The sequence below is a fragment of the Dendropsophus ebraccatus genome, chromosome 7 (assembly GCF_027789765.1).
Source record: "Dendropsophus ebraccatus isolate aDenEbr1 chromosome 7, aDenEbr1.pat, whole genome shotgun sequence".
Classification (NCBI taxonomy): Eukaryota; Metazoa; Chordata; class Amphibia; order Anura; family Hylidae; genus Dendropsophus; species Dendropsophus ebraccatus.
In genome coordinates, this window is record NC_091460.1 from 131,087,285 (window position 1) to 131,099,939 (window position 12,655).

The 12,655-nt window shown below is 42.3% G+C and overlaps 1 protein-coding gene across 26 annotated transcripts in view; it reads right to left on the minus strand.

Moving 5' to 3' along the window:
* ANK2 (ankyrin 2) overlaps positions 1-12,655 on the minus strand; it is a 382,082-nt gene that overhangs the window by 110,782 nt on the left and 258,645 nt on the right. For all 26 annotated transcript variants that reach the window (XM_069978472.1, XM_069978476.1, XM_069978475.1 and 23 more), the window contains one exon: positions 62-160. In XM_069978472.1, coding sequence (XP_069834573.1) covers positions 62-160 — 99 coding nt within the window. The remainder of the gene's footprint in view (positions 1-61; positions 161-12,655) is intronic.

Genomic DNA, 12,655 nt, shown 5'->3' on the forward strand with positions numbered 1-12,655 from the left:
GCTTTATCATCATGGATAAAATTAGCCAATAGGAATAACTGCTGATTGTAACTACACATACCTCTGTGGCAGTGCTCTGGTTGGCCCCATTTTCAAGTAAATATTTCACAACTTCAAGGTGGTTCTCTTGAGCAGCCATGTACAGAGGGGTAAACCCATTCTGGAAGTAAAAGCAGAAGCCACTTTATTAGTTTTTATTTGATAGAATCCCATAATAATCTAACTATTATTTGGTTCTACAAACAACTGTATGAAGATTTTATATTCTCTTACATTTCTTTTTCAACATGGTTCATTTTATAGAGCGAATACTCAAAGAAAAGTGTTAAAATACATCACAATCTGCTACATATAATTCAACATGGCCAATATTTAACCCTTTGAGGACCAGGCCCAAAATGACCCAGTGGACCACGCAAATTTTGATCTTAGTGTTTTCGTTTTCCCCTCCTCCCCTTCTAAGAGCTCTAGCACTTTCAGTTTTCTATCTACAAGCCATGTAAGTGCTTGTTTTTTACAGGAATAGTTGTACTGTGTAATGGCGTCATTCATTTTACCATAACATGTATGATGGAATTCCAAATATATTATTTATGAAGATATAAATAGGTGAAATCGTAAAAAAGAATGCAATATGGTAACATTTGGGGGGTTCCTTTGTCTACGTAATGCACTATATGGTAACAGCGACATGATACTATTATTCTATAGGTCAGTCCGAACACAATCATATGCAGGTTACACAGATTCTCTAATGTTATATATATTTTTTTTTATGAAATCCTTTTTTTTGGCAATTAAATATTAATAAAATGGGCCTATTGTGACGCTTATAACGGTTTTATTTTTTCACCTACGGGGCTGTATGGGGTGTCATTTTTTCCGCCATGATCTCTAGTTTTTATTAATACCATATTTGTGAAGATTGGACGTTTTGATCACTTTTTATTGATTTTTTTTAATATATAATGTAACATAAAATCGGTAATCTGCGCACTTTTTCCCCTCTTTTCGTGTACGCCGTTTACCGGTCACAATGACGCTTGTTATATTTTAATAGATCGGACAATTACGCACGCTACGGTATATTATATGTTTATCTATTTATTCATTTTTATATGTTTTATTTATATAATGGGAAAGGGGGGTGATTTAGACTTTTATTGGGGGAGGGGTTTTGGGGTAGTGTGTTAGTGTTTTGAACTTTTTTTTTTTACACTTTTGAAGTCCCTTTGGGGGACTTGTACATTCATTAGTTTGATTTCTACACTGATGAATGCTATGCCATAGGCATAGCATTGATCAGTGTTATCGGCGCTCTGCTCATTGAGCCTGCCTGTGCAGGCTTAGTGTAGCAGATCGCCGATCGGACCGCATGGAGGCAGGTGAGAGACCTTCTGCAGTCCGTTTTACCGATCGGGACCCCCGCAGTCACACTGCGGGGGTCCCGATCGGTAAGTGACAGGGGACTCCCCCTGTCACTTACACTTAAACGCCGCGGTCGCGCCGTGATTGCGGCGTTTAAGGGGTTAATGACACGCGGCAGCACGATCGCTGCAGCGTGTCATTACCGGTGAGGTCCCGGCTGCTTTTTGCAGCCGGCCCCCACCTGCTATGAAGCGGACGGAGCGGAGCGCGCGTCATAGCGGGAAAAACACCCAGGACGTAAGGTTACGTCATGGGTCGTCTGGGGACAGACTTCCATGACGTAACCCTACGTCCAGGGTCGTCTAAGGGTTAAAATATATAAAAATGTACAGATTTACTAAGCTTCTGTATATTAAAAGGGAATCTGTCACTAGGTTTACTCCGCCTCAAATGTGGGCAGCATAAACTAGTGATAGAAATGCTGAACAGATTGGTGTATTACTTACATCATTTTGTTCAGCTGTTCTCCTAATATGCAGGAGAATAGGATTGTTGCCACCCCCCTCTCCCCATCCTCCAGCTGCCGATTGACAGTTGAATGCTTATACACATCAGCAGGTGGTGGGCGGAGTTTTAAACTTCTCATGAATATCCAGGACTACTGAGCTCACGCACGTAATGGAGAGGACTACTTATTGTCCATTTTATTCAGGAGGAAATCTCTGGATCAGCTGCACAGAACAATGTAAGTGATACATCATTCTGTTCAGCTTCTCTGTCACTACTTTATGTTACCCTGAGATAGGACACCATAAACCTACTGACAAAGTCTCTTTAAATAAAAAATTAGTATTTAACGCTGTCTCCATTCCTGCCCTGTGACCGCGCAAGGGAAAGATTTGTAGGAAGCATTTTCCAATTTGTTCTTTGTTCTGTTCTGCAACCATACTGAGCAATTCTGGAATATTGGAGGCTGCAGTGTCAAATATCTCTTAAATACAGGAATACACACTTGACCCACTGCAAACAGTCTCGAAAATCTTTATTCAAGTCTTGCCAACTTTGGTTTTTCAATCAAGCACCTGCCTCTAGGCCCTGAAACATGATACCGCCACTATTCTGTTTGAACGCTGTAAGACAGATAATCTTGCTGCAATCCAAGAACAGAAATATTTTGATGTCTCCGGGATCAGAATCTTTGTCATCAATATCGTTCACGTGCACAGAGTATAAAAAGTGGTTTCATCTTGCTTCAATCCATTAAGAAAAATTCCGTCCTTAGCGCCGTCTCTGACTCATGTTACTTGTGGGCTTTTCACTACTGAGAACTAATGTAGTCATCGTAGCTATACAAAATTAGAACTTCTCCCCCCAAAAATAAAACATATTGGTAAATAAGCTTGTGGATTGCCTTATTGCATGTAGCCTTTCTGACATATCACTTAGATCTTTCCAGAATAACATTGACAGGCAGAAACTTTTACATGCTTGATATTTTTAAACCATTACACAACTATACAATGCAATGATAATACTGCCATATATAATCTGCATAATACCACAATAAAGCACCCAAATAACTGACTGTGTGCAAATAATTTTCTCTAAATTTCTGAGCTGTGGAGCCTCATTTAAGAGTCTCGAAAACACAGGACTAGCCAGATATCCCTCCGGGCTCCACACTGATGAGGGGCAACACCCCAAAAATGCTGTCTGTGGATGGATACCTGCCCTTGGTTTTTCCCTTGTCATTACATTGACTTATAGGGCCACTTAATATGGTGGTTTTGGTGGTTTCCGTACAGGAGCCACCCCTTGGCTGAGTCCTTCCCGGAGAGATCTCTGGCTAGTCCTGTGTTTCCAGACTCTTAAATGAGGCTCCAAGGCCTCTTCTTTTGCATATTCATGCTTCCCAGGTAGCAATGCACCTAGGATTTTACTGCATTGAGCGCTTTAACCGGTAGTCGGCAGTGTTGTCGTTTGGCTGGTCTCCCTGAGATCAGTGATGTGTTTCTCTTATAAACTACCTATGTAATACAATCATTCAATTCCTAAATAGAACCACCATATCTCAATTAAAGGGAATCTGTCAGCACATAGACCCCTCCCTAGCTGCTGACAGAGTGCTTTAAAGGATAAGTCTGGGGTCCATCTTTTTTTTATTTTCATTTTTTTAACAGCTGGGGAGGAGGTAGCTGAACATAACAACAAGCATTTATTTACACCATCACTGGGGTCCGCTGTATCCTGCTCCAGCTACTGGTTCCCCGGCCGCTTCCTGGTCGTGACGTGCCTGTTGTTATGTTCAGGCACCTCCTCACCGGCCCTGGACTCCTCCTTAAAGTGGCTGTCCACAAGTAAGCATGTTACCTTTGGCTAATGTGTCAGTGGCGGCAATGCTGCACAATATCATTTCTACTAAAGTAATGAAGAGTCAAAGAGGGGTGGAGGTTTAGTGTTCGTACTGTGCTCCAGCACGCCTCACCACCCCTTCCTGCTCCTTCTTCTCTATTAATATTCTGTGCAGTCTATCCTCCTGCACGCTTGCGCCATCTTCACGGTATGCGTACTCACTGTTGATCTCACAGAGGCCGTGCACCTCCATTATTTGTTGTCATTATTGACTTCAGTAGTGAATGTGTGGAATGAGAAGAAAAGGCGAGCGTGCAGGAGGCCGAGCAGCAGAGAGCGCTACACCGCGACTGCTCTGACTCTTTATTACAGTAGGAGAAATGATATTGTGTGGACAAAGGTAACGTGCCAAGTAGCGGACAGCCACCTAAAGTACATTGTCAGCACTTTAGGTCGCGTCGGTCGGGTCACCTAAAATAATATTGGGCAAATTTATTGTGTCCCAGGGTTCACTGTCCTTAGCGGCTCCTATCAGTTGCTCACTTTTTACCCCCTAAAATAGGTCCTGCCCCCCAGGTACATATGGACGTCCAACAAGAAGCAATCTGGAGACAGCAGAGTTATAGGTGCATGTGTCCCAATGATAGAAAACACTGAATATTTCATAGGGAAAATACCAATAATACATGTTTAGTCATTCTGACAAATACTCCGGCTATTTGCCTCTCACAAACTTTGGAATAAGTTTACTTAGACGGAGAATGCAAGGAGCGTGCAGCTGTGATCCCACGTAAAGACGGGAAGAGATGCAGAGATGGAATTACCAGTCACTAAGTGCTTGGTAACCAATATACAAAGCAGGATGCAAGCGATCCCTGTGACTAGTCGGGTACAATGCTAAAAATGTTTCATACTAATGTAACATCTAATGAAAGAGATGATAGAGCAGCTGAATATGCATCAAATGAGGTGTCCTACCGATCTAGTATTGTGTATACCCTCTGAATAATGTCAGCTATTACTATGGACGGGAACAAATGTGTATTTAATGGGAAAAACTTACATATACAGTATATAATAGTTTTTACAATAAAATGCGATTTCTTAAGGGGGGGGGTGCACGAACATCGTAAACAATGACTGATTAACATTAACCCCTTTAAGGACTAAGCCAGTTTTTGTTTTCGCCTTGTTTTATTTTTCCTTCTCGATGTTTACATTTTTTCACCTACAGACCCACATGAATCCTTATTTTCTGCGCCGCCACTAATTGTATTTGTATTACACAAAATATGCTGCTAAACCAGAAAAAAAAATTATTTGCCTGCTGAAATTGAAAATAAAACACAATTTTTTTTATTTGGGGGGGGGGGGGGTGTCTGTGTTTACGCCATTCTCCCTATGGTAAAACTAAAATGTAATATGTTTCTCAAGCCAGTGAAAATACAACGCTAGGCAACTTGCATAACTTTTGTTTTATTTGACGGCTTTTAAAAAGTTGAAACTTATAAAGACAAAAAAAAAAAAAGTTCCTTAAAATTGCTTTATTACCAGCCTTATAACGCTTTTATTTTTTGGTCTATGGGGCTTTGTGAGGCGTCATTTTTTTGCACAATGATCTGTAATTTCTATCGCCACCTTGTTTGCATACATGCGACTTCTTTGATCACTTTGTATTACAATTTTTCTGAATTTGATGCATCAAAAAATGCAGTTTTGCTTTTTTTTTTTTTTTTTTTTGGGGGGGGGGGGGTGATAATTTTATAGTTTGGGGTGAATACGCACTAGGCGAAACCAAATATATACATATATACTTTAGAAAATGGGAAAAGGGGGGCGATTCAGACTTTTATTAGGGGAAAGGATTTTTCTTTTTTAATAAAAACACTCTTTTTCCCACACATATATTAATTTAAAGTCCCCCTGGGTGACTTCTAATACAACTGCACTGAAATCTCATAGATCTCATAGATCTCTCTCATAGATCTCACTAGGACTGATACTACTACCTCTACACCTTCTATCTAACTAAAGGTCCCTTTACCTTTTTGTATACAGTGTAAGATGTATGGGGCTCTCCCTACTGTCCATCAACAGATGATGTTGGTGGAGAGAAGGGTTGGGCGTGATAGAAACATGCAGACCCCTTTGTTCTGGGAGAAATAAGTTTTCTCCCCTCCATATAGAGAACAGAGGAATGCTCAGCTGTAGCTCCTCCTGTAGCTCCTGTGTATAAGGAGGAATGGAGAGATAACTGACGTCCGTTATTGAAGGCGTATGGCCACCTTCAGACCCTGCCTATCAATATAACTCACTGTACCGTCATAATGTCTTTACTTAAGACAACAAACATTGGGCGACGACAGTACTCGGAGTATAACTGGTGGGGTTGCTCTCGTGGGAAATTTACAGGGGTGCTACTCTCAGAAACACGTAAGTCCATGCATTGTATACACAAAAGAGAAATACGAGAGTGCACTCACCCGATATATTGGGTGAGTGCACTCTCGTATTTCTTTTTTGTGTATCTATCAAAATATCTCTCTCTCTCCATGTGCCATTTACCCTCGCACACCCACATAGCAAGCAGGCGTTATTTGTTCCAATACAACTCTCGGCTTTTACTGCCCCGCTACAGTAGATCATCCGTGTCCATGTTTTTCCCTCTGACCTCATTGGCAGAAGATTGTGCAATGTCCTCCGATAAACTATGGAACATCACTGGCAGTGTTCCACATTAATCCAATGCAAATCCCCCGGGGCTAAGTTATCCATCACATTATGAGGAATCCTCCATCGCTAAATAACTGGTGGTCGTGATCCTGTTTATTTTAAACTGTAAATCCAGCCATGACAATCATTTTAATCCCGCTCATGCTGCAAACTAAAAATGTAGGGAGCCGCGCCAATGCATGCTTTAGTGGCTTACATAATGTCAAGAGCAATTTAGGTGAAAAAGAAAAAAAATTCTAGACTCTCATCTCAGTTTGATTGTTCTGCAAATGATAACAGAACAATGGGGTAGAGAAGTCCCCCATAGAGGCCGCCTGCAAGGACCCCTGTGTCTCTAAAGCTGGGAAGGAATCCCATGGCAAAGATTTCATGTTAAAACCAGCCTCCCGCTGCCATGTTTTTCACGCACGTCTGCATTTAACGTCAATTATATATTTTAGCTAACTTATTTTTAAGACACTGAAAAAGGAACTTGCTAATGGCACTGGCTAGGGAGAAGGAAACACTATGGGGGTGATTCATCAAACATGGTGTAAAGTGAGACTGGCTCAGTTGCCCCTAGCAACCAATCAGATTCCACCTTTCATTTTCCAAAGAGTCTGTGAGGAATGAAAGGTGGAATCTGACTGGTTGTTAGGGGCGACTGAGCCAGTCTCACTTTACACCATGTTTGATAAATCTCCCCCTTTCTCTCCTGAATGCTATTAACACCCAAAGGCTACATTCACACGTCCCTAGTGCAGTCCATACTACATATGTGCCTCCTTAGTCGTCCACAATGCAAGGACCTATGCACTGAAGAATAGGGATTACGGCCCTGTGACGCATACAGACGTGTGAACTTAATGAGTCCATACCATTGACCGCAACTGCCGACAGAACTACGGAATTGTGAATGAGGCCAAAGAAATATCCTCAATTAGGAGAAAATTCAAATGTTACTGCTATATATAGATATAATGCCAGAGAATTGATAGTGTCAAACTAATTCTTCAAAATAAATGGAAAGTAGTTGCAATATACTGCTTACTTAAAGGGAATCTGTCACTAGGTTTATTCCTGCTTAAATGAGGGCAGCATCAACTAGTGACAGAAATGCTGAACAGATCAGTGTATTACTTACATCATTCTGCTCAGCAGCTCTCCTAATATGCAGGAGAATAGGGTTCTTGCCACACCCCTACCCTCCAGCTGCTGATTGACAGCTGTCTATCTATACACAGCATGAATAGATAACTGTGAAGGAGCTGGTGGGCGGAGTTTTCTGCTTCTCATGAATATCCAGGACTACTGGGCTCATGCACATAATGGAGAGGACAACTTATTGTCCATGTTATTCAGGAGGATATCTCTGGATCAGCTGCACAGAACAATGTAAGTGATACATCATTCTGTTCAGCTTCTCTATCATGTGCTGCACTTGCCATTATATTCCATTGAAATACTGTATCTCTGTTAGAATTTCCATGGAAATGTCTACTTTTTATGAAGTAACCAACAAGGCAGAGAATAATCCTTACAGCACAATCTAAACAGGATCTGGACTGACATTGGCTTAGTTGCGATAAACCTTACAAGACTGCGGTTGGAGTCTGGCCAGATGACCCGCTTCCCCTGTCATTTTATGACATTTTGAAATTTACAATCTGCCCTTTTTCACATCAAACACAAATGTACAACTCTGAAGAACAGGATATTCTAACTCAGCGGAAGGTTCCTATCACTTGAAGATCATTGCTACTAGGGCTGGGCGATATGGGCAAAAAATTAAGTCTCGATTTTTTTAAAATTTTTGAACGATTTTTTTTTTTGCTAAACTAACAGAACATTTTTCTCCTTGCAGCGTCAGATCTTATTTTAATGACGTTTGAGACAACAACTGTATTGCTTCCCAGTGTAACAGTGCTCCCCTTGTGCCCCCATGTAGTAGACAAGCCCTCTCTGTGCCCCATCTAAGGGTGCGTTCACACGTACATCTGCAGCAGATTTGATGGCGCAGATTTAAAGTTGCAGATTCAATGCAAAGTAACTCTGGGCCATCAAATCTGCTGCGGATCTGCTGCAGATTCAAATCTGCGCCATCAAATCTGCTGCAGATCTGCTGCAGAACCTGTACGTGTGAACGCACCCTAAGTAGTTTTCCCAAATATGTGCCACTCTGTGCCCCCATATAGTATAGGAGATCTTCTTTGTGACTCCATCTAGGTAGGGTGTAGTAGTGGAGGTATAGAGGATAAGGGGTGTATTAGTACAGGTAAATATGAGGAGTGTAGTAGTAGTACAGGTATAGATGAGGGGTGTAGTAGTAGTACAGGAATAGATGAGGGGTGACTGGGGCAGACTGGGGGGACGGGGCAGCTGAGGGGGACTGGGGGTGACTGGGGGGGACTGGGACAGCAGGGGGTGACTGAGGGGGCCTGAGGGTGACTGAGGGGGCCTGGGGGTGACTGAGGGGGAGTGGGGCAGCTGGAGGTGACTGAGGGGTGACTGAGAGGGACTAGGGCACTGGGGGGGGTGACTAAGGAGTGGCCAGGAGGGGAGCTCCGCCCGCAATGATTTTTTTGTGAAAATTAAATTTACGATTTTCACAAAAAATCTAATTGATTCTAACATTCTGGGCGAATAAATCAAATCAATTCGATTAATTGTCCAGCCCTAATTGCTACCATACCTACCTACCAGTCGTATCAATGTATAGATGTAGGTATGCAAGTATTTTAGGTCACTACGAAAGGAATAAAGGAGATTTGTATGTAAATCCCCTTAAGCCCATCTGCTTTACATTGGCCAAACATCCCAGCCGCCATCAATGTACTGCTCTGTGAATTTAAAAGATACAATAGTCTAACGCACCAACCTTTCATGTACACTATAAACTATACACTATACACTTATACACTATATATAGGACCTAAGATGAACAGATGTTTTTTATTTTTACATTAACCAGACGTCATTGAAAAAAATCTAAACTCAGAATCGTTTGTCGGCCTAATAGAAAATGAATGGAGTGCAAGCTGTGGTGGCCCCACAGGTGCTGAGTGCTCCATTTATTGCATCCCTGTTCTTGATATCAGTGGGGGTCCCGCTGGTTGAACCCCCAATTTTACCCAATGGTATGGATAGGGGGTTAACAAGTTGTGATGGGAATACCCCTTTAAGTGATCAAGCAGAGTTTGTCTGCCTTGCTTTTGGACCATACACCATTATATCTGCTGAGGTTACTGTGGTACCCACAGAGGATGATAAGTCTTATGTTGTGGGCTAGATGGGAGTAGTAGTGTTATGTCATATAGAAAGGTGGTGTAGTCTTTCCAGTCTGACACCATGCTCTCTGCTGCCACCTCTGTCCATGTCAGGAACTGTCCAGAACATCAGCAAATCCCCATAGAAAACCTCTCCTGCTCTCCAGACTGGAAAGAATACACTACTTCCTGCAGGACATACAGCAGCTGATAAGTACTGGAAGACTGTACTGAAAGATTTTTAAAAGAAGTACACTCAAAAGAAGTGGCACTTTCTGGCACATTTTTTGGTGAACAACCCCTTTAATAAAGCCTGGACTATATTGTATGCCACAATATTCAATCAATAGCTACACACAGTCTCCATGTAGTCCATTTTAATTCCAATACACACTTAATGGTTGATAGCAAGTAATAACAAAAAAGTTTCTATATACTGTGAACACTGAGTAAATCACACTAGTATTTTCATGTCGTCTGATTTCCTCAGCACGCTCTATTTATCGGCATGGCCATGTTCCCTGTAAGAAAAATTTTAATTTTCTACTGTGGGGACAATGTCACCTGTGTACAAAGGCGTAGCTACCACAGAAGCAGACCACACAACTGCTAGAGGGCCCATGCAGAAGCATGGTCTGACTCCATGGTAGCTAGGACTCACAGCACCCACATCCGCCACCACTGTGTCTCTTGTGGCTGGAAGCAGCATTGCACTTCCAGCCACAAGAGGCCCCCATAATCGCCTGGGCCAGCGCAGTCCCTCGGCGTTTGTTCTCGCAGCTCCCCTGCGCACAACTGTCATCAATTGTGTGCTGGGGATCGGAAGAACAGAACACCACGGGACAGAGCCATACATACAGTATACACATGTATACAGGCAGGAGGAGCAGTGGTACGGGGCAGAGCAGGAAGAGGCAACGGCAGTGTGGTCTATGCTAGGTGTGACGGGCTATGGCTGCTGCATCAGCGGCTCCATCCTAGTCCTGTGGCTTTACAAGCTGCCCAGGTATTAAACCCCTCAGCACTACATACCCTCCAAAACATTAAAACCCTCAGCACCACACACTACAATACATTAACCCCCTCAGCACCCCACACTGCAAGAGGGAAGGAAGTGGGGAGGGCCAACAGGATTCATGGGACCCTGTACAGTTTCTGACTATGGGGCCCCATGAGTCCTAGCTACGCCCCTGCCTGTGTACTGTATGAATTAACAGCAAGCAATGATATCATACAAAACATATTCCTAGAGATAGAAAGATGGACGGAAAGCCCACTAGGATTCTTCCTGTAGGGTGAATGTAACATATACACCTTTCCACAGAGTAAACCCGCCATCTGCTATGAGCTTACTGAGAATACAAAGCTCCTGCTAAAGGCACATTCTGTCTCATAGTTACATGTCACCACTATGAGAGCTAATATACTCTACATTTAGATATCCACAAGAGGAGAAACCTGCAAAAGGTCATTTAGTGTAATGTTTTCACTTCTGACTTCTCCCATAATACTCAAAATCCTTAACAACAAGTATAAAAGAGCTGACATTTTACACCTGGCAGCCCTGTAAAAGAAATGTTCTCACTATCAAATGGGTTGCCTACTTTAGTCAATGATTTGTTAGAGGCTGTTCCTGTTTCTGGGTAATCTGATGATCGGATGTGATCTAGGTAGACTAAGCAAGTGTTCAGTTTCCCTACAGCACCCCTACAGGGAAAACTAAGCACTACACTGTCCCCATTGAAATCATATTGGAATGCATGGAATCCAGGTCATCAAGCTGCTCTACTTGACACTCTACTCATATTACACAGGACGATTATTGTGCAAAAAATCGTTATATTGTTTGAATTTAAACGATAATCGTCCTGTGTAATTGCAGGAAACGATGAAAAAATTGTTTGTGTGTCGTTGATCGTTGTTTTAGATCTGACCTTAAAATCATTGTTAATCGTTTGCTGTAATTCTGTATTTGTTCACTAATCGTTCAGTGTAATTGCACATTGTTCCTTCTTCTGCTGAAATCAGATGGAGTAAACCATCGTAGTAACAATAGCGACTATCGTTCTGTTTAATATGGTGAACAATTTCAGATCTTGTTTGTAATCGTTAAAAAAAAAACGCTTTGTCTAATAGGACCCTAACAGATGAGGGTCCTAAATGGGAGAAGAAAATAAAACGGTCCAGTCAACCTCACATGAGTCCTGCTAGTTCTTTGTTCAGTATTAGAGAAACCAATCACCCCCTTTAAAGGGGAACTATCAGCAGGTTAGACGAATCTAACCTGCTGATATGTCGCTACTGCACAGGAGATGCCTAGGAGGACGGTATGTCTCTTACCTTCATCCTTGGCACCGTTTCGGTGCAGTTAGCCATATGCTCCATGGTCCGGTTAGACCGTTAGGAGCACTAGGCTGAGGGTTGTTGGGAGCATTGCCCGTCCCCATAGTGGCCTGTCCCTGGCTGCTTCATTCATTATCATTAGAAAGGGGCCGGCCGGGGGCAGATCGGTGCTATGGGGGCAGGCAGGGCTCCTAACGTTTTCACTGGACTGTGGAGCAAACTACTAACTGCACCGGAGTGGCGACGAAGTGGAAGGTAAGGGACATATTTTCCTCCTCGCGTCTCCTGTACAGTAGGGACATATAGAGATGGATCAAAACTGCTGATAGTTCCCCTTTAAGAAAGTATCTATATCCACAAGCTAATAAAACTGCTGAACCAGAACAGAATGCATAGAACATTCTCAGTAGCTTATAACATGCAATTGAGAGAATTTAAAGGGGTTGTCCAGCAAAAATCTTTTTCTTTCAAATCAACTGGTGTCAGAAAGTTATATAGATTTGTAATTTACTTCTATTAAAAAATCTCAAGTCTTCCCAGACTTATTAGCTGCTGTATGTCATGCAGGAAATATTGCTTTATTTTCAGTCAGACACAGTGCTCTCTGCTGACAT